Source organism: Hylaeus volcanicus, chromosome 7, assembly GCF_026283585.1.
Source record: "Hylaeus volcanicus isolate JK05 chromosome 7, UHH_iyHylVolc1.0_haploid, whole genome shotgun sequence".
Lineage (NCBI taxonomy): Eukaryota > Metazoa > Arthropoda > Insecta > Hymenoptera > Colletidae > Hylaeus > Hylaeus volcanicus.
In genome coordinates, this window is record NC_071982.1 from 10,267,939 (window position 1) to 10,291,138 (window position 23,200).

The window sequence follows — 23,200 nt, forward strand, 5'->3', positions numbered from 1 at the left end:
CACATTAATCAAAAATATCTCAAAAACTATTTGTTTCTCGAAAAAATATATTTGACAACAATTTCATATCTTATCGAGATGTGCAACTTTTGTTTAAAGTATTTCTTCATAGTCATTCTTCATCACTTTCTTTTTAGTCAAACCATTTTTCTTCTTTTCTTTAGACATTTTTTTCTCGTAAACTATAGAAGTTGCTCCTACATGTTATTTAACAAAATATGCTTCATTTTGATCGAGGAAGTAAAAAATCATTTTTATAGACAAGTTTAGATTTTCCAGGGTTGTCGTAAAAATCGCAAGGGGCAAACTGAGTTTGCCAAACTCCCTTATGCATTCATAAAGTAATCTTTCTTTTATTTTTAAAAAATTGAGATTTCACTTTAGAAGAAAACTTTCTGTATGTCTTTCGTAGGATCCAATGAGATCTACGATGAAAAAAAGTTCCGAACCAAAATGTTTATTATTAAGAGAGCTTCGTATTTTTTAAGATTAGGCAACTTTTATATTTTGGAATAAATAATGCTATCGAAATAATATTGGGATAAGAAGTAACCCATTGCAAAAATATTTTAAACAAAAGTTGTACATCTCGATGAGATACGAAATTGTTGCCAAATATATAATTAATTATATATATATATAAATTACATTGCCTACCACGAAATGTAACAAAATATTTATAAATGAATATAAATTATTTTCATGTAATTGGGAATTGAAACAAATAAATTAATTAAAAATAAAAGGAATAAAACGGAATAATAAGAAAAGGCTTGATGATGAATATATGCAATGACTAAAGATAGAACAATTAAATTTCTTTAAATTACTTCTTTATTAGAGACTATCGGAAAGAAGATTATTTAATTTCTTAATTTAAAAACATTTTATACGATTTGTTAAAATAACAAATGTATATACAAAAAATCAAAAACCAAAAAATAAACAATCATAATTATTTATGGACTATTTTGCTGAAAATTGAATCAAATAGAAAATAGAAAACTAGAAAAATAGAAGAAGATTTCATTGAAATTCGTTGCAATATACCCTCAAACAAATTTCTCTTCCTTAATACATAAAACATGACGTCAAGTTACAAAACTTACATTTCCTTATAAAATTCGAATTATTCCTTCTAAATATTACCTTCACAACTAACTAACACAAAAGGAACATCAAAGAATTGATTAATAAATCAATTTCACGCGTTCCTGGAACATATTATTGACTGAAGTAAACCAAGATGGCGGACAAATTAAGTACAATGCAGAGGCCATCAACAGCGACGCACAAGAAATTCGAAATGTCTCGCAGAGCGATGAGAAGTGAATCAGGGGGATTCTACGCTAATATTAACAATCGTCCGGCGACTCCTATTCAAAATATACTTTCAAGGCCGCCATCGACATCAGTTTTGTTTAATCCTATAAGAGCTGGCAGCTCGCGATTAACCACAACCTCGAGCAGTTCTGCTCATTTAAATACAGGACTCTCGATGGCTGGTGTAAATGTTACAGAAAGACCCATAACTCAGCATGGAGTCGCAGGTGTTAGACCTGGAACATGCAGAGGGTTATCGATGACGAGGTAAACTTCTAACTTCAGAATTACAAGCATAAGTTCTCCGTCCTACCACAGTTTTCAATATTTCCATTTATAAGTTGAAACTTTTCTTCACAGACAGATTCAGGACAAAAGGTACTACATCGGTGTCATGCAATTGAAGATAAGGGAACTGAATCAAGAAATTTCTACTATTACGAGGGACATTGAAGATCAAAATAAAGAAAGAGCCACCTATCTCCATTATGATAAAAGAGCTAAGGATTTAGCCGTGGAATTAACAGCCTTGCAAGGACAATTAGCTGACTATAATATTGTCGTAGATAAAATGACATCCAATATTGGAAAGGATGTCATCGAACAGGAGACAGAAGAACTCGCATCCAAGAATGAACAAAGTTTATCTAAAATCGAAAACATGTTCGAAGAGAGGAAACAGCTGGAACAGCAGCTGAGTAAGACGGAGAAGCAATTGGAGAATGAGAAGAAGAGAACGGAGAGACTAGTGGAGAGCATGAATTCGAGTACGAGAGAGAAGTATGATAAATTATTAAAAGAAAGAGCCAGCTTGCAGGAGAAAGCGAATAAAATGCAACAGCAATTGGATGAGTTGTACAAAGAACAGGTTACTTTGGAAGAAGAGATAGCATTGTCTCCTTTGAAACAGGAAGCCGTCAAGCTGCATCTTAAAATTATAGAGACAGAGGAGAAAAGAGGGAAATTGCAGGAAGAAGAGAAACACAGAATTTCACCGGAAGAAGAAAAAGAAAAATTATTACAGAAAATTAAACAGCATAATATGGACATTGCAGCAGCAGAAGCACTACTTGTTGAGAAGAAGAAGCGCATTCAAGAAATTGAACAGAAGCTTGAACAATTGGAAACCGATATAGAGGACACACAGTCTGAGAAACAAATTAAATATAAAGAACTTCGCAAGCGAGAAGAAATCATGGAACAATTCATGTCTTCTTTCGAGCAAAATAAACAGAACGAAATGAAAAAATTACACGGTTTGGAGGAAACAGTAGTTGAAAATTTAAAGAACATCTCGAACATGCTGGAAATTGATATAGATTTTGTAGGCGGTGATGAGATAACTATGTTAAACAGCATACCTTCTTATGATGAGTATCAACATGGCAAAGATCAAAGTTTGGAAGGATTGACAAAAGAAAATTTAAAGCTGCAGCAAATTCTGAGTAAAATGGAGATGCTGGAGCAGCGACTTAAAGTAGAATTCGCTGATTTTGATAAAAAAATGAGTAAAAATGAAAACAAAGTAATGGTTTTGGAGGATTTAGACAGTTTGAAAAATAAATTAGCAACAAAGGAAGAACAATTAACGATCAAATTGAAAGAGCTAAAAGAACAGAGTTTAAAGCATGAACAAGACCTAAAAGAAAATCAACTCGAATATAATAATATGAAAGAAAAGTTAGAACATAACAAGGTATACACTGAGATTAACGTATTGCAAAATACAGTAGAAAAGTTAGCGGAGGAACATGGAAAGATTAAAGGTCTTATCGCTGATCAAAGGAAGCGTGGTAATTATGGTCCAGTAAAAGAAAATGCTCTTGATTCGTTGATTAATTATAACACCATGTTAAAAGAAAATTTAAAAATTATTTATTAATCTATATCATCATATCGTTTCATTTGTTTTCACCATAGTATCATTGGATGTCGAAATCGATATTGGTAATTTATAAGTCGTCAATAATTCGTTCAAACTTTTTTCAAAAGTTTTGCTAGGTAATATTCCTTTCTTTTTCATTTCGTTCGCTAAGTTTACAGCCTGCTCATATTTACCCTTTTTCTCTATACATAAAAATTATTCATCTTAAATTCTTATATTTACACACTTCGTAAATTTAAAGCTTGACTACTTACTATATATGAACAAAGTTAAATTACATATAGGTTCCAAGCGTTCTCCCAATATTTCTCCACCTACTTCTAAAAGTATCAACGACGTCCTTACAATCTCTGCGTCTTGCAAATACTTTAACTGTTCCAGTAAAAGATTCGACCATATCCACTCTTTCTAAAATATTAATAATTCATCAGTCACATATATTAATAAACCTAACAGTAAATATAGATAATAATACAATACTTTGAGTAAAATTTCTAGTTCCTTCTTTTTATTGCACTGTGCTAATGCTATCGCAAAATTCACAATTGCCTTTCTTTTTCCATGCACTTGTACTATAAGAGTGTAAACTTCATCCAGTAATCGACTAAATTGTTGGGATGGGCTTTTCTTAAGTATACCTAATAATATTTCCTGCTTTGCAGGGGTTATATTGTAGTTCTCAGCGCATTGTTTGAACACATTCACAGCAGATTCGATATCACCTTTTAACAAAGGGACGTAAACCAAATACCGGAGCACATTGCTATACAAGCAGTAACCTTTTTGAACGAGGAGATGAATCATTTCTTTGGTATGATTCGAATGGATACCTTTCGCTAGGAGGTTTAATAGTTGTACGCAGACATTAAGTGCATTATGTTTATGATTCACATTCGTACAATCTATCACATTGAAAGCTTCATCTACTTTATCCTTCTTCACTAGCAATATAACGAAAGCCAAAATCTTGAAATTATCAATCTGAAACTGTGGGAACAGAGAATGAATTTCATGTAACGTAGACATGGCTTCAGCAGTCATTTTATTTTTTGTATAAAAACTGAATAAAACCGCTTTCATTCCAGGCGACCAATCGAAGTTGTTCATCTTCATTTCTGCTGCGATTTCCTGTACTTTGTTTATATTGTTCTCGTTACATACGATTTTAAATAGTTTTCGCAGCACACCTCTGGTATTCTTCTCTGCAGTTTTAAGCGTGTACAAATGCGTAATCAATTGGTCTTTATTCATGTTCTGCGGATGAACGTAGGATCCGCTGTTATAATTATGTATCTTTCTGTCCCCGGTCACGGCAACCAACAGATGCGAAACAGAACATTTACAATACTCTGTTATGTTTAGATTAAAAATTTTGTTTTCTATGTATTGTATATCAGTGAGGGACATAAGTACTCCATGTGATTTCATAGTATTCAAAAATTGTATAGTATCCTTTATATCGTCCAGTCCGAACTCGGGTCGATCCACGAATTTCTTTAAGAAATTACTAGAGAAGCCACGACCATTGTATGATAAGTCGAATAAGACTTGTATGCAGCTATTGATATCCTTCGATGCATTATAATTCAAAATTAGGGAGTCTAACAAGTCCTGGCAGTCGACTTTCTTTTTAAAAGTGGAACACAGGTTTATGCTTTCCTGTAATCTCTGTTCGTCTAACAAAAACTTCACAAGTGGTGGTACTGTGTAAATGCATGCTATCCCATTGTTATGCATTTTTTGAACTGTAACAACAGGATCTTTGGTATTGATATATGGAAACACATGATTTATAAATGTCTTGGAGTCTATTATAATGTTTAAATTTATCATGTGTCTGATGATCAAATATATATCACTTTCCTCATCCCTTTGACCTACGTTTGAAAGTAACAACCAGTAATAATGAGACTGAACAACCATGCCTTGCGACTTCATCTTGTCGAATATCGTAAGGGCAAGTGTTACATTGCTTTTAATTGAAGCAAATTCAACCGCCTTCCTCCAGACTCCTTCAATACGATGTTTTATTGCAAGATCACTCACAAGTTCCACCACGGTTTGATTCGAATTCAACGCAACCACTTCTTTTAAAAACGAAAATACCAATGATCTTCTTATAGTCTTACAAGTATCGCTTATAGAAATCTGAGTGATAATTTTGTAAGCATCTAAAAAATGTCCAATATGTACGAGTTGTATGATAACTGCAATAACATCTGTATCAGGGAACTGTAATGGTTGCATGAACTTCAAAACATCTGGTATATGAACTCCGTTTCCTGATACACTAAGAAACTTAACGAGCTTCATAAATTCCGATTTAGATATTGCTGTGGTAGATAGAATTTCAGTTAAAGCCTCAATATCGTTGGTTTTTGCAAAAGCATACATTAACTGAGCATAAGTTGTAGGCGAGGGTTTAATATTTACTTTCACCATGGAATCCATAACTTTTTTGGCTCCTGTTACATCTCCATTTACAGCATACACATGCACTAATGTGTTATAAGCTTCTTCATCCAAAGGTAGGCCCGCTTTATGCATGTCCGATATAAGAGTTTCAACTGATGCAATGTCACCTGACTTCGATGATAACTTTAGTAAAAGACAATAAGTATCGTACTGTGCATCAACAACCATACTCTTTAAAAATTCACCTGGATCGATGATGTTATCATTATCAATGTATGCGTGTAACAAAGCGTGATAGTGGTCTATAGTCAATTCCGATTTTCTTTTGCTTGCAAGATTCCAAACACGGTCGGTTAATTCCTGCCGCAGCTTCAAAGGCACACTGGGTAGCATATTTCCGCAACATTTGATTAACGTTACGCTTAAACTCTTCGACAAGTTGAAATCATCCTTTTCTAAATCATCGATTATATTTTTCAAATTGTCCAATTGTATGCTTCGCTTATTAAAATTCTGGTGGATTATCATGACTTTGTATTGAAAACTCTGAGAGTTTTCTGCTCCATTAACATAAATGTAATTTACTCTAAAATCTGCGTTAAAATTATTTAAGAGCGGTCTTGTCATACAGCGACAAGACAGAATCATATAGTTTCTAATTGATAGGTTACGAATCGTCAATGTTAACAAATTTCCATAACCGATGGTGTACATTCTCGTTACTTTAACGAGGTTTTTGCATTTTCTTATTAAAATCATTTTGTTGGTATTTAATTATCCATACATACACATACCCTGGCATTATAGTTATGGCATGAGTGTATCCAAATGTATCATGTAAAAATGATCAGCTGTCACAGTAAGCCGAGTTGACTTCAGCGACAGTTGCGGAAAAAATAGGAAGCTCTCAGACAAGGATAGATAGATCCTTGTCTTTCCAATGATGCTGCGACAGAGAGGAAAACGCAACAATCGGAGGAGAGACAAGAACAAGGTGATAGGCTACAACATGATTTTTTCATGTAGCTGATCAAGTTGTTTGAAGCGAAAAAGCAATATTTTCTAATCGATCTTTTTCTAAAATATTCTTGGTACTACTCCGCATGCAATGCCAGACATTATTTTTAAAAGTATATGTACAAAAATTTCTTCTATGAAAACGTCCCTTTATCTATACAGGGTGTCGCACAAATATTGTAACACCTTGAAAGAGGTGGTTCAGGAGGTGATTTGAAACAACTTTTTCCTTATCGAAAATGTTATCCGAGGCTTCGTTGAGAAGATACTAACGGAAAACACTGACCAATCAGCGGGCGCTCCATTGGCATGCTCACGCTCTGATTGGTCGGGGAGCGCGGCCATCTAGCGCGTAGCCTACGCTACCGCGAGCGCTCCACCGGCATACTTGCGTTCTGATTGGTTAGGAAGCGCGGCCGTCTCGCGCTCTGATTGGTCAGGGTTTTCCGTTAATATCTCTTTAACGAAGCCTCTGACAACATTTTCGCTAAGGAAAAAGTTGTTTTAAATCGCCTTCCCTTCCTCTTTTGAACATTTTCCAAAGAAGGAAACGAGACAAACACATCGGCAAACTTCAGATTTATTCGAAGCCTAGGGTTTTGCCCATCTCTAGTTTGAAATCACCTCCCGAACCACCCCTTTCAAGGTGTTACTACATTTTTGGGACACCCTGTATACACACCAAGTGAATCGGTTTGTCAACTCTTTAGAATCAATCTTACTAGATTCTAGGGAAAATACCCTAGATTGTCCCTACATCTGTAATTCGTTTAGAGGTCTAACTTGAATGAACAGAGTTTCACCTTCAATGAAACTACTCTGTGGTCCAGAGTAGTTGAGTTGGTCGATAGGTTGAATTGTTGACGTATTTTGGTGACAGTTTGCGACTGTGTTAGACATTTAGTGCCACATCAAGGCAACTATAAATCCGTAAGTTATTTAAGTATTTATTCTACATGTTTAATATTGTTGAAATGTAACTACTATATGAGGTATCTTTTAAAATATCATCACTTATTTCCAGATATGGTTACGATGGGTGAACCTCTCACTTTAGCAAATGGTAACTATTGCACGTACACGATTATTTAAACAAGTTATACACAATTATTATGTTTCTTGTTAAAGATTTGTTACGATTCGTTCGAAATCTGTAAGATATTTAGTAGTTATTTATAGTAATGAATTTATTAATTTCACTGTACTAAACGATTAATAAACATGAAATTCCAATAAGACAAAATCAATAAAATACAATGAATTTATTTTTATTTACAGATGTTAAGAGGTCCATCGAATTACTAGACAAATTGCAGAAAGGTAATAAATTAAATTGTTCTTGTTCCCAACACATTAATCGCATTAGTTTAGCTTCATTTTATGAAAATTCATACCTTGAATCATAGATTAATTATGTATATTTACTTAATTTTATGAAATTCTGAAATCATACATCGTTACATGAAGGAGCAACAATTACGTCGTTGATGCTTCATTACACACACGAACATCTTTCTATTCTTTCTTTCTATTCTAGGAGGTGAAGTACCTGCAACAAAATTAGCTGCCTTACAGAAAGTTTTACAGAGTGATTTTCTTAGCGCTGTACGTGAAGTGTATGAACATGTATACGAGACAGTAGACATTCAGGTATTATACTTGCACATGTCTAACATAGTTTATGTAACATAGTACTAGTAGTATTTAACTAGTATTAATAAATTTCAGGGCTCGCAAGATGTCCGCGCATCAGCCACAGCAAAAGCAACAGTAGCTGCTTTCGCAGCCAGTGAGGGCCATGCACATCCACGAGTGGTGGAGCTGCCAAAGACAGAGGAAGGTCTTGGCTTCAATGTAATGGGAGGCAAAGAGCAAAACTCACCCATTTACATTTCAAGAATTATTCCTGGAGGTGTTGCTGATCGACATGGTGGTCTGAAGCGAGGAGATCAACTTCTTTCAGTGAACGGAGTGGTTAGTCTTTTGAAAATTTTCACATTTCCAGAAGACAAATTATAAAAAACAAATTTCTAGAAGAAAACACATTCTTATAATGCACTCTCTTAATGCATATATTTTTTTAGTGTGTTGAAGGAGAAAATCACGAAAAAGCAGTAGAATTATTAAAGCAAGCACAAAATTCTGTGAAACTGGTCGTGCGGTACACTCCACGTGTTTTAGAAGAAATGGAACTGCGATTCGATAAACAGAGAGCAGCGCGTAGTAGGCGTCAGCACATGCAATAAATATAAATATCTAGTACTTATTATTTTCTTTTTACTTAATAAATACATTACGATCACCTTCATTTGTTCTTCGTTGTCCATAAACTATGGATGTTTCATCTATTACTTAAGTTTAATAAAATATTATTGTTATTGTGACTATTGCTGTCTTTTATGTATTAAAAAGATGTTATACAGCTATAAGAAACAATCAAAGTTGAACAATAAAACGTAACCTCTTCCTTACTTGTATTCGATTACGACTAATTCTCATAATTTCATTTAGATATTATGCAAATTGTTTCAAACTTTAAAATACTAATTGCAATATTGATTTTCTATTATATTAACATAATATTTATTTTTTATTTACATTTTTTAAATAGAACATAACTTGACCGTTCAACTATACTAATATAGTTTCGTTTTGTTTGTTTAACTGAATCTCAAAAAGAATTAAAAACCAAACGCAAACAAAGTATGCAAAGTTACAATGCCTCTTCCATAAGCAAAGAGAATCTATTTCACGCATGCGTGAGAATATTCACTGCCTTATTATACATACTTATGAATGACACTTTTTATGTACTAAAACTCTCAGTAAATATAGCTAGATCTAAAACTTTTATGTACTAAAATCTAGGTACAATATCATGGACCTAGTATCAGGTTCATGTATGGTATAGATATCTCTGGGTTTCAGTATAATTTTTATAAATTCTTAATCTATGCAATTTGCGCGCGACCATGCAACGCAATAGCGTTGTACTGCGACCACGAGAGCAGAGAACACGTCTGCAAATTATCCGGATAATTACCCTGCACAACGGGAGAAAATCCAGGAGACGTTTGGCTAGCGCAAGGATTAGACCGGGCAGGGAAAACCTGGCTTCCATATCAGGTGAAATTGTATTGTTTGGCGCAAATTATGTCATACTGATTTCTTACAAGGTGGAAACATCCAACTGTAAACCTTTCACTTGCGTTCAGTGGCTCATTCTTACGAAATTTATCTCGTCGTGAAAGTTTATTATTATATAGGGTGTTCCGTATAAAGGGTTACAAGCTAATCAAACTATCGACCATTATTTTTGCCACACTTAGGTAGCGTAGAAGAGAGATAGTGCTACGGACGTGAGACGACAAAAGAATATATTAATAAATATATATATATATATATATATAATTAGTAAACCAGTGTTTGTTCATTGGGATACCACATATATACATATACATTTTAGTACATACATGTGCGCATGCGCGAGCTACGTTTCTATAATGCATATTTTTGAGGCCATGTACTCTGATGTTGTTTCAGAGAGCAACCACATATCCAAGCATTCAGGCCAGAGACTGTATCTAGATATTAATAAATTAATATACAGTTAGTGAATCAGTAACTCTTATAAAATTGAGCAAGCCTATGTCAATCTGATCATTTGAAACCTAATATTCAGGGATGCTCCCTGTACAATGTTCAATGAGATTTTAGAAAGAAATTAGAAAAGGAATTAGATATTACAAGGGATAATATATCACAGATATTTAGAAGAAATAAGGCCAAAGCGCTGAGAGAATGCTAAAGAGCTTTCTTATGGGAATCAATATCGAGCCTTAAAAGGGATTCGTTAGATCAGGAAAGTTAGATAGACACTAAGTAAGTCAAGGACTAAAGCAGGACTAATTGTGATAGATATTGAAGTCAACACTAGCGAGTGGTATTAATTAATCAATACAAACATGTTTACATAGATGGATAGATTGGTAGGACATAAGAAACAAATAATATTTTTATTTATTTTAATAAAAGTTTAATCGACTGCTCATTTATATGACAATTTGTATGCGTATTTGCATACATATGTGTGCATTTATAAGTCTATGAATTATATTCTGAAGTTTTAAAGAATTCAATGATAAATACAAAATGTCAACTATTAAGTTATACAGAGTTAATATGTATATGGAAATAAAATCAGAAGAAAGAAGAAGCATCTGAAATAGATCGAGTAACATGAGGTAATGATAGCCATTACTATGTGAAGTAACATAAGAATAGAAGTAAGAATGAAAGATGTAAAATAGAATAGACCTAACATTATAAAAACAAAGCATGTAACTATATGATATTTCAAGATTGGACCAACAGGTGCAATAATCGCTTATCTAATGATTATGTGGTCAATAAAATCTTTGAAACTTGAATTTAGTGCCCAAGAAATTTGCTGAGTGTTGGCAGTGAATTTAAAGTCAGTTCTTTGACTATATAAGTGTGAATTACTAGTAGTAAGTACTAATAGTAAGTACTACAAAGAAATGAAAAAAGGCAAATTTGTACAGTTTTGTATGGTCAATGGAATAGGGTATATCAATTTTTTATTGTTACAATATTTTTCGATAAACAACGGTGACCTTCAATTGTTTAATAACTTTTAGTAACTAGCAGTCCATACTTGTATTGTCAAAGGGATATTTGATGTTATTGGGGGGATAATACTCCAGAAGGAACTACTGTTGGCAAATCTATAAAACGGGCCTTTGAATACCAAAAAAAGTCCTTTTGGGGAATTCCACAATTCATTTGCTGCTTCGTAACCTGCTTCGAATGTTCTCTTTTGGTAAATATAAAGACTGTTACGAAACAACCTCGGTAAAGGGGACAGCCAGCTGATTGTGGTTTCATAAAACAACTGCATTGCACTCAAGCTTCTAAACCTTGGGGACAAATGTGTACCTATGTAATTTCACTATAATATACCGTGCGACGGCTGTACTTGCTGAAAATTGCCGTGATATTGGGCAATGGGCGAGTCGTTGCGCCAATTATAGTTGGGGCTGACGAGAAATTATATTTTATTTACAATATTTATCTACGATGTGTTGAAAATATAGCAAAGCTCCTTATATGCGAATACTCTAATATCCGAATTGGGTAAATAACTTTTTTAAATTAATAAGTAAATGAATAACTAAAAAGAATGAAAGCATAACTTTTCAATGGTTGAAAGAGAAAACGAAACTAATAATAACGAGCATGTGCCTTATAAGAAGGTACTTGAAAAATGTTTGAGATGCCTATACATTTTTTTAACGAGCATATAAACATTCACTCAAGTATACAAATATTACAATTATTACATTTTTGTAAGAATTATTGCAGTATAAAATTAATTAAAGCTTTGTGTATGTTGAAACATTTAATTTAAGAAGCTACTGACAAGAGGAGAACCAATTGTTATTGAGAGAAGAATTTTTGTATATTAAATTATGGAATTACTTGAAAAAAATAGTTCTTGTTTATAGAACTTTTACCAAAAAATGGAAAATAGGAATTCAGGAATTTTTAAAAAATATTTTCAAGGTATTTAATGGGTGCGTAACATAGATTTAAAAAATTATTCAAATAAGAACCATCATAATGCAGCTTCTACCTGCGTCTTCTTAGAAGAACTCATGTTTTATCTTTGACTTTTTGCTTTTATCACGTGTTACTAACTGAACAGTGAATTTTTCTCTTTTTATACGTTTATAGGTATCAGTGTAAATTTATGTTCCCTTCGTCATTTTTAATTAACAATTCACTTTGAAAATATTACACTTTCTTCAGGGATAATTAGATATTTAAATTTTAATCAGATGTAAAAAAAAAGGGTCTTCAGATTTAACATTCATAATAAAATGGACAGTAAATATTTCTATTTAAACTAAAGTTATAAATAATTATGTAAATGTAAAGACGTAGAATTTATATCTGTATCTGATAGTTCTCAAGTATACTTGTAATTTGTTAGAAAACAACAATGAGCAAAATTTGTAGGCTACCGAATAGATAAATTACAATGTTCATCAGGTTGAGACTTGTATGTATATAGTTTCATTGAAATGTCCATCAGGTTCAGATTTGTATGTATATATATAGCTTCATTGAAATATCCATCAAATTGAGACTCATATGTATACAGATACATTATATAGACTACCAGGTTGAGACTTGTACTTTACATATAGATTCAATGTAACGTCCATCAGGTTGAGACTTGTATGTACAGGGTGTCCCAGCCTAAGTGATGCGCAGCTCTAACTCCAAAACTATCGGCCAAATGCAAAATTTCAAATATGGAAATTGCATGGTAAAATGGGGCTCATGTTTCAGCGAAAAGGAATGTTTGTTAACTTTGTTATTTAACGAGATATGATGGTCAAGTTTCGCTTCTCAAACGAAACTATGTAGTTGTTTTTCAAGTTTCGAAACGAAACTTGACCATCATATCTCGTTAAATAACAAAGTTAACAAAAATTCCTTCTTACTGAAACATCAGCCCCATTTTACCATGCAATTTCCATATTTGAAATTTTGCATTTGACCGATAGTTTTGGAGTTGGAGCTCTGTATCACTTAGGCTGGGACACCCTGTATAGTTTGATTAAAATGTCCATCAAATTGAGACTCTTATGTATACAGATAGATTGTAATAACCATCAGGTTGAGACTCATATGTATTTAGTTTGTCAGGACAGGTGGTACAACCGAGCAGAGGGTATAATACATGAAAAAATAAGTGGAAAAAAAGGAATAACATTTTTTCGTTTGACACTCTGTACAGTCTATATAAATTGTTGTACACCCTGTATACATTCATTATAATAGAAATCTAGTTGAAAGCTTAGAAGATTAAGAATATAACGTAACAAAATGTCGAGTACATATTTTTACTTAAACTCTAATTCGAAATGATTATCTATCGACCATAATGTATCAACAGTCAGATACATATACAATACATATTTTTACTTAAACTCTAGTTAAAAACGACTATCTATCGACCATAATGTATCAACAGTCAGATACATATATTAGGTTCTCCCAAAAGGTTTCTTTCATTTCATTAATAAGTAATACGTACACAATATTTTATGTCTAATGTTACATTATTAAATTGCATTATCATTTTGTTCCATTACTGTTATACAATATTAACATTTAATAAATTGGGTTGTCTATTTTTATAAACATTGCCATAGAAAATAATTGAGTGCAAGTCTCTAAAGAAACTTTTGGGACAACCTAATACATATACAGTACATATTGTTATTTAAACTCTAATTAAAAACGACTATCTATCGACCATAATGCATCGACAATTAAACTATATCTTCATTTTCTAAACTATGAGCTTTCAATGAACAGAAGCAAATATTTTGAAAAATTACCTGTTTCGTTTGTCCCGAGAGACAAACACTTTTTCAAGTACAATCGTTCGCCAGAGGAGAGAAGTGGATTAATTCTTCAGCGACGTTCACCGTCCTACCTGTTCGTCTCCCACCTGGCCTTTTCATCGGAGCTCTTCTCCCGCTGGAAGAGTAAAACTCTTGTACGTGATCCAATCTCTAACAGTTCCAAACCTGTCTTCAACGTGCGAACTTGTCAGCCACCAGCGCCTGACGCGTCCACCTCCCTTTCCATTTTTATCATAGAAAAGTATCGTCTGGGAAAATCGCTCTTTCCTCTGGATAATAACACGCGGCGGGAAACAAATTCTTCCTCGAGCAAAGAAGAGCATTGTAACACCTATCGTTCTCAGTGGATGTCGAAAATACTTCAAACTCGCACCGAAGGGGAATCCCAAATCCGTGGAACTGGGAAACAGTGGAATTAATAATTAATTTCGTCGATATTAATTAATATTTAAAAAACTTTGAAAATATTTCGAAGAAGGTTTAAAAGACGAGGTGAAGTTGGACGTTCCAGTGGTGAAGTTGATCGAGGAATTAAATAATAAGTGTTTGAGTGCTTGAGTTGGTTGAGAATCGAGAAAGAGTGGATCGCTGACGCAATGATACGGAAGAGTGCGCGCTGCTTCCTGTGGATCTCGTTGATCCTGGAGATAGGGACATTCGTTGCTGCTGAGGCTGACCCCGCGATCCTGACGGGAACAGACTCGCATTTCCAGCAGGTAAAACTAAACCTTTCCCTCCTGATATTTTCTCGCTGCTTCCATTGTCAAAAACAATAAAAACTGAATTTTTTCGACCTTTTTGCTGCGAGTTTTTATTGTTTTTGACAATGAAGCAGCCGAACAAAACATTTTTTAAAAATTTACGACATTGCCTGTTATAGTACTTTATCAGGGAACCAAACAGTAGAATAGCATGTCTTCATATTATTGAGAAAAAAATGTTTTTCCGATTTTTTTGATGTTTTTCATTTTTTACGACCACAGTTTGCAACAAAAGAATCCGAAAGAATTCTCAAAAATGCGCCTTATGATCCGGAATGTGTCAGATTTTTTTCAGAATTTTAAAACCCATTTGAGACCGGAAAATGCGCCGGAAAGCGTAAAAATCTATTTTACCCTGTAACTACCCTCACGGGCAAGCTAGAGGGTTAAAATTTTACACAGAAGGATTTTTCTTGGTCAGCTTTCGAATGATTCAAGAGCTATTGAAAAAGCTCTAAAGCAGTTTCGACCATCTTAATCGGCTAGGCCTTTTTGTTTACAGACTATTGGGAGCTACGTAATTAAACATTTATTATGGTGTTTATTTTAGTAACTTCATCGAAAGATCTTTGAGTTTCGTTTAAATTCATTTCCTCTGACGCTCGACTTTCAGAATTTATTTTTATAGTTCTTCAGTAGAAAGTCACCCATACATGAGTGACATGGCGATTAACGTGTTAATTGGGAGTTCTTAATTAGAACAGCTGATATATCGAAACATTTCTGTGTGAAATGAATTGAAAAAATTACCAACTATACTTTAAAATGTGGCTAAAATATTCTCTTAATTACAGAAAAATTGGGAAAATTTTTCTCTGTAAAAAAAATCACGAAAAACACTTAATATTTTATATCTTAAACTTGATCCCCTCTCCCTCCTCCTAAAGGAGGGGAGATTCTTGTTTAAACGCTTCGAAACATCGATTTTTAAAAAATTCTACTTTTAGAATGTTTAGAATATTTAAAAACACGCTACGAAAGGATTTTTCGAAATTCGAAAAACTTACACGATTACAAAATCTTTTCTTAAACGGTACACGAAGTATATCCCCAGTCAAATATGCGAATTATATCAACAAAAGCAAGAGCAAACGCAAACGTTTAACAGTCCATTTTTATAATAAATTTCTGTAAAACCAAAAACATCTACGAATATTCATGACTCAATGTATTATTTCAATTATATATATTATTATTATATATATATATTATATTATTTTAATCTATGTTTTAATGTCTATTGTTTTAATCTATATATATTTATTTAATCTTTTAATATATATTGGGTTGTTCAGAAAGTTCGTGCCAATTTTTAAGAAACATTCAAAGACACGTTTGAATTTTTATATATATTTATTGAATTATATATGTACCATTTCGTTCCACAACTTTTCCAATTTTTAAGGGGATGTCCAGATGTTATTTATTTTCAACCATTCCGATATATTCAGACCTGTACCGCTTACTAAAAATCGGCATGAACTTTCCAGACAACCCAATATATTATTTCAATTTTATATATTATATATTATTATAATTATATATATTATTTTATATTATTTCAATTATTTAAATTTCAATTAACCGTATCCTGATATAAGTAAAATTGAAATTGTACGTTCAAAAAGTCACTTTTAAATTACATATGTCGCCCTGGAGGCGCCACTCGAGCGCAAAGGGTTGAAGTTGTTTTCGACATGGATTCCTACGATGTAAACTAATCACGATGCGTAGATTTTGTTCGATAACCGATGAAAGAGCATTGGAGATAAAGCGTGGCGAGCCTAACGACAAACTTTTAACACTTTATTTACCGGGAGCCTATTTATAGGCTTTTTAATTGCAGTATTTACCTATTAGAATTTATTTACTGTGTTGATGGTTGTCTACGAACAATGTTCAGTGTTTGAAAACAGACTTGGCTTTCAATGTACCCAGTTAGAGTATGGAGGAATTATTGTCAGCCTAGATTGGCATGTGCTGCTGTAGACAATTCTTTTTTTAATTAAAGACTGTTTCTAAATAGTCCGATAGTAAAGTGTTAACACGTTTTTCTCGAAACTACTTTTCTCGATCTTTCGCGCAAAGTTTCTCAGCGATGGCTCAACCGATTCGCTTCGAACCGATGTTTTTCCGAAAGAAGATGGTTTTCGTTGGAAAATGACGTTGGAAAGTTTTTAAAATATTTTAAATTGTTATTTTTTACGGGACTATGAAGTAAAAGAAAAGCGTAGAGTACGCATTCAATATTTTGCAAAGAACTCTAAGTCATTTTCCGAGGAATATTGTTTTATTTACGAATTCGTCGCTCTGTTTTGTTTTAAATATGAAACTTGGAAGGAAACGCGCACGCAGTGAAAATCTGTCGCGAAAACCACGCATAATGTTTCAATATTTATTGTGAAACAATTTTTTTTTTTTTTATATTAAAGCTTAAATTGAATTCTCATAAGAGAATTATAAAGGTGTACATGAGGTTTACAACTAGTTAAGCAAGAGGAAACAATTGCCAATGAAAAAAATACAAATAAGTAGCTTTGCCATTATTTAATGTTATGGGGAAGTCTTGTTTCAATATTACTTACCATTTCGACAAAAGAACTTGTTGAACGTTGACTATTTTTCAGTCGTTCGACCCAGAACACCTCCTTAACCAAGCACATTTTTTAGAAACTGTTTTAATAACACGAATGCATAAAAAGGGATTCTAAAAGGTGTTTGGAGATTTTGTTTTTGAATAATTTTACTACGCACACTATTAAATGAACTATTAAATGAACACACACACACACACACACACACACACACACAAATGCTGGCGGTAACAAGCATAAGCAGAGTCAAAAGTATAGATTACTTGTAACATATTTATAACTCCGCCAAAAAAAATCGTGGAGACTAGACTTTTTTTTTTAATTTGTCCAGAAAAGTTTATACTCTGCGGCAATTTTTGTAAAGTTTGCGAGAAAAATTCATTGCACTACGTGGAGCGTGTCAAAGTTGCGCAAACTTTTTAAATAAAAAGAACATGACATCATTTTAAAAGAGATGGCGGGTAGGGGGAAGGAGGAAATCAGAACATGACAAATCCTGTTCAAAGTAGATACTTCAAGCTTTGAAATAAAAAAAGAATTTATCTCATACGGTCATTTTTCGCGGAGTTATGATTATTTAAAGTAGAGTGAAATTTTAATAAAAAATTTTGTTGCGCTAATCTTGTTGCTCAGTGTATAACGCTTGCCTTTTCGCGAGGATGAATACGAAGAAGCTAAGAAATACGCTGATCAGAAGCTATAACACTGCAGACGATAGATATTTGTACTACGAATTAAACAATACCAAGGCATTGTCATAAATGGCATAGTATTGAAAAGTAATCTTAGCCCAACCTGACATTATAAACATTACGTTGTTCCAATCAAGTCACTTTGTGCATCCTGTGTATAGATGCGTCAAGATGTATTAAGCATTTGTCCAAAAAATTCCTTTTCAAGTACTTTCATTAAAAGTCATTCTGTTCGTTCTTAAACATTTTTCTTTCCTATACAGGGTGTCCCAAAAATGTTGGAGGTCCTTGAAAGGGGTGGTTCGGGAGGTGATTTGAAACAACCTTTTCCTTTGAAAAAATGTCGGATGGGGCTTCGTTAAGTAGATATTAACGGAAAACACTGACCAATCAGAGCGCGCGGATACCGTTGGAGCGGCCGCGGTAGCGAAGGGTACGCGCTGAGCGGCCGCGTCAATATCCTTCGATGCACGTCGAGTCACTTGTTCGCGTACAAGCGCGGCCGCCAGCGCGTAGCCTTCGCTACCGCGCCCGCTCGAACGGTCTACGCGCACTCTGATTGGTCAGTGTTTTCCGTTAATATCTCCTCAACGAAGCCTCGGACAACAATTTCGCTAAGGAAAAAGTTGTTTCAAATCACCCCCTGAACCACTCTTTTCAAGGACTTCCAACATTTTTGAGACACCCTGTATATTTCAAGTGGGAGAATTCGACTCTTTTGTGATACTAAAAGTTGAGATATAGAGCTGAAATTTTTAGGGAATTTGTTTTTAGTTATTTTCAAAGCATTTAAGAGTGACTCTTTTCTAAAGAAGGAAACGAGACAAACATATCGGCAAACTTCAGATTTATTCGAAGTCTAGGGTTTTGCCCATCTCTTAAATTAAGACCCTGAAAGCATTAAAATTCGAAAGTCACCCTTTTAAGAACCACCCCGATGTACATATAAAGATTGCTAGTAAAAAATTTTGCTATTTATTATTAATATTCCATCAGATTACAAGTGTACTTGATAATTACAATAGTTGTAGAAGATTAACAATAAGTAAAATTTGATGATTACTAAAGTTTCTATAGATTCATTACAGATCGTAGAGATGCAGAGACGGGCAAAACCCTAGGCTTCGAATAAATCTGAAGTTTGTCGATATGTTTGTCTCGTTTCCTCTTGTGAACATTTTCCAGAGAAAGAAATGAGACAAACACATTGGCAAACTTGAGATTTATTCGAAGCTAGGGTTCTAGGGTTCTAGGGTTTTGCCCATCTGTGCTGACAATTTTTAGGGAATTTGTTTTTAGTTATTTCAAAGCATTTCAAGCCCTAGAACCATTAAAATTCCGAAGTCAACTTTTTAAGAACCTGGTCACTCTATAATAACACGTATTTTCAATCGGTATGCAAATTTGACGAAATTACTCCGCTCCATTCTCTCACCTGACGTAATCAGGCCATAGTAGACCCTTTCGCAGGCCCAGCTATCTTTCCCGACGATCGTGCTCAAGTTTCACTGCTAAAGTGGTAAACGAGCAAAAAAAAATTGTAAGGTTTACACTTTAATTGTGCTCGCTCTGTTAACGCGAGGCTTCCTCGCTTGTATTCATCTGCGTCGTTCCTGATTCCTTGTAATTTCGATTTCACTTGCTCATTTCCGTATAACCTTAATACTTTCACGGTACAACGCTCTCCTAATACTTCACCTCCGAATTAACCCGATTGTTTTATAACGTCTTACATCTTACGAATACCTACACTGTATGTTTACGTAAATCAGCTCGTTATTTTGTATTATATAATACAATCGATATCGAAGCTCAGTAGACTCAGAGAGTAGCTTAATTGGTTTTGATTGAATAATCCAGATATTAACTAGTATTCTAGTTTCAATTTGATATGGTTGATAAAGCCCATGCCTTTCGAGCTCGAGGTAATTTGTTAGCGTAAAGCTGGCATATTTTTTTATAATTATATAGAGATTTAACTTGGACTCGGGATAAGGCAGGTCCTAGGTTCGATCAAAATGTATCATTAAGTTGACATTTTATATAACTTGATGTAACCTAACCTAGATCTAGTACAGGCCTACCAAGCTTGACCTAACCTAGCGAGAAGCTAACATTTCTTTTATAATTACATACAGACCTAACTCACAAAGGTGCTCATTAACAAATTTTCAGCGTATACAGGGTGTCCCAAAAATGTTGAAAATCCTTGAAAAGTGTGGTTCGGGAGGTGATTTGAAACAACTTTTTCCGTAGCGGAAATGTTGTCCGAGGCTTCGTTGAGGAGATATTAACGAAAAACACTGACCAATCAGAGCGCGAGTATGCCGGTGGAGCGCTCGCGGTAGCGTATGAACGCGGACGCCTAGCGCGTAGCTTACGCTCCAATGGTATACGCGCGCTCTGATTGGTCAGTGTTTTCCATTAATATCTCCTCAACGAAGCCTCGGACAACATTTTCGCTAAGGAAAAAGTTGTTTCAAATCACCCCTCGAACCACCCCTTTCAAGGATTTTCAACATTTTTGGGACACGCTGTATAATCAACGATTACAATTATTTCGTATGAATTATTTAACAATTTTCAGAAGAGAATTGTGTCTTCCCGAACCATCCCTTTCAACGTGTTACAACATTTTTGGAACACCCTGTAGAACTGTTTGATAAGATAGGGAAAATAATAATTGATAAAAGGTATAACGTACAAGAAATTATTAAGACTGAAAGAATGAAGGTATTAGGTGGACTGGAAAGTAATGTCGTTTCTTTTACATTAAATTCAAACAAATTTTTTATAAATTTCTATTTTTAATTATTAATTGTATAATCACTCCCGTTATCAATAATATCCTTTTGCCATCTAGTGTGCAAATTGCCAATGCCAGATCGATAAAAATCAATGAGCTGATGAACGATAAAAAAGTATTTAAAGTTGCAAAAACGACATTATTTTCCGGTTCACCTTATATTTAAAAGTATCATGAAGTTCCTAGATAGTACAAACATAATTTTGTAAGCTAAATACTAAGCAATGTGTCAAAGTTAGAATAAAAGTCTGCGAAAGATGTGATAATAGAAAAGGATAGGGAAAGTAGATAAACCATAAAAAGAACAGCAATGATAATAATAATCCAAAGATAAAATAAACAATTAAAAGCGGGAATAATCAGTATTAGGAAGAAAGGGGTATAATAAGCGTGCGTAGTAAATATAAAAAAGGAATATGTAAACATAAAGATATTTTGTTCCAGGAAATATGTTAATAACTATGCAAATGTTTCACATTAAATAAAAAAACAAATAAAAATGCAAATACAAATACAACTCACAAAGGAAATTTAGTAACTGTTACACGTTGAAAAATTTGAATTTTTGTAGAATGAAGTTTACGGGGGTCTAATTGCAGTGCCCTTTTTCATTTGGGCCCAAAAAAGGTACCTGAAAACGTTTCAAGGAACTGGATACACCTCTTCGAAATAATTCTGGTTATTTATATTTTCGTTAATATTTCTAAAACCATGAGAGATATTGAAACAAATTTTTATACAAAATTGAATGGTTTTTAACATTATATAACGCCGTGGTGAGAAATTAAAAAAGAATTTATTTGAAATAATATTGCTTCCACCATGAATATTTCCACCACTCGTTACATAAAAATTGTATTCGCAATTTTGTAGAGGTTTTCATACTGCACAAATTTCATTGAAACAATTTTGTTCTATCTGTTATCAAATTCAAGTTATTGTTTGATATAGATACGTATTATGTACTGTGTGTTGGATTTTGGTGAGAATTCACGACTTATATTTGAAAAAATTATAACTCTCACAATGAACGAAACGGCAAACTACGCGACATTAGGTGAAGAATTTAAAAAAAAATATATTAAACTATCGCAAGAGTTAATTTTGTAATTCTTTGTTATGGAATAATATGTAAAAAGTTGCCCGATCTTCAAAAATTCGTAGCTCATTCTGAGCATTTAGATTGAAACTTTTTTTTTGTTTTAAATCTCACGAAACCCTATAAAAATCGTATAGAAAGTTTTTCTACAAAATGGAGACACAATTTTTAAAAAATAACAAATTGATTTTTCTAAGAATTCACAAGTCCCCTGTCGATTTTGGTCAAAATCTAAAATTCTTTACAAAAATTATTCTTCACTTCCTGTGTCAAAATGAAACATATTTCGTTAAATAATATATAGGAGCAATTCCTATTGTTTATGAGAAAAAAAGAAAAAATGAAAAAGAGTTTGAAAAAATGAAAAAGAGTTTGAAAAAAAGTGATCCTTTGAAGAAATATTTCAAACAATAATTCTACATCACTATAAGATGTGAAATTATTAAAGTAAAAATTTGATGTAACCTAACCCAGACCTATCATAGAGCCAGCACATCTTTTCCAGACCTAACTCATTTATTTTACCCATTAAACATTAAATTAATCTTCCATCTCTTTTCATTACTCTATAATTAGGAATAAAATCTAACAGAAAATGGCACAGAGTAATTATTATATTTTATTAACCTTTGATGGGACATTTTGTAGAAGAAATGCCTCAACCTATGGAAATCATTATTAGACTCTAGATGTTTATGCATATTCATATTTGCACAGGTATAGAAAAAGAATTGAAATTTAAACTAAATTGAATCTTGAATATATACATATTATTATTATTGATATTTTATATAATGTGGATCTGTGCACATTCTCATAGAATTCAGATATTTATGCAAATTCATATTTTCCCTTTATTTTAATTTGCCATAAATAGATAAATACATTATTCCTAAGAAAAGATTTCATCATGCTAAACGAGATCAGCAAATAATGAAATTTTTTTTTCTTTTTTGTTTTGGATGGGTGGAAAAAACCTTCACAGGCAGATAATGAAATTAGGAACAAAATAATAATTATTTCTTATCAAGAATCTATCTTTTTTTTTGCCATTCAACCATAAAGCTATTGACTGCAAATGGACAAAACTTTGTGCATTGACCAAAATTCTTCTAACTAACAGAAGTTCTAAAATAGAATTAGTG

The 23,200-nt window shown here is 33.3% G+C and overlaps 4 protein-coding genes across 6 annotated transcripts in view; 3 read left to right on the forward strand and 1 right to left on the reverse strand.

The window, feature by feature from the left end:
• The first annotated feature begins 631 nt into the window (after nt 1-631).
• LOC128880208 (intraflagellar transport protein 74 homolog) lies at nt 632-4,022 on the forward strand. Of its 2 annotated transcripts, XM_054130022.1 has the most exons (3): nt 632-1,590; nt 1,684-3,116; nt 3,871-4,022. In XM_054130022.1, exons 1-3 carry the CDS (start codon nt 1,247-1,249, stop codon nt 3,882-3,884), a joined length of 1,791 nt encoding a protein of 596 aa, XP_053985997.1. In that variant the 5' UTR covers nt 632-1,246; the 3' UTR covers nt 3,885-4,022. The 2 variants fall into 2 exon arrangements, with proteins under 2 accessions (XP_053985997.1, XP_053985996.1); XM_054130021.1 differs by lacking the exon at nt 3,871-4,022 and having other exon boundaries at nt 633-1,590; nt 1,684-3,205.
• On the reverse strand, nt 3,183-6,482 carry LOC128880205 (leucine-rich PPR motif-containing protein, mitochondrial-like). Its single transcript, XM_054130018.1, has 3 exons — nt 3,689-6,482; nt 3,463-3,616; nt 3,183-3,390 (listed from the first exon to the last, which is right to left on the reverse strand). The coding sequence occupies exons 1-3, from the start codon at nt 6,380-6,382 to the stop codon at nt 3,215-3,217; spliced, it is 3,024 nt and encodes a 1,007-aa protein (XP_053985993.1). The 5' UTR covers nt 6,383-6,482; the 3' UTR covers nt 3,183-3,214.
• A 961-nt stretch (nt 6,483-7,443) lies between these two features.
• Nucleotides 7,444-9,117, forward strand: LOC128880211 (protein lin-7 homolog C). The gene is made up of 6 exons (XM_054130027.1): nt 7,444-7,570; nt 7,665-7,703; nt 7,919-7,960; nt 8,178-8,290; nt 8,369-8,614; nt 8,725-9,117. Exons 2-6 carry the CDS (start codon nt 7,667-7,669, stop codon nt 8,884-8,886), a joined length of 600 nt encoding a protein of 199 aa, XP_053986002.1. The 5' UTR covers nt 7,444-7,570; nt 7,665-7,666; the 3' UTR covers nt 8,887-9,117.
• Nucleotides 9,118-9,257: 140 nt separating this feature from the next.
• LOC128880204 (mucin-12-like) overlaps nt 9,258-23,200 on the forward strand; it is a 42,635-nt gene continuing 28,692 nt past the window's right edge. Inside the window, exons 1-2 of one of the 2 annotated variants that reach the window (XM_054130016.1) lie at nt 9,258-9,766; nt 14,448-14,819. In XM_054130016.1, coding sequence (XP_053985991.1) covers nt 14,700-14,819 — 120 coding nt within the window. In that variant the 5' untranslated portion in view covers nt 9,258-9,766; nt 14,448-14,699. Of the gene's footprint in view, nt 9,767-14,447; nt 14,820-23,200 lie in introns of those variants that run through there. The other variant, XM_054130017.1, reaches the window with a different exon arrangement.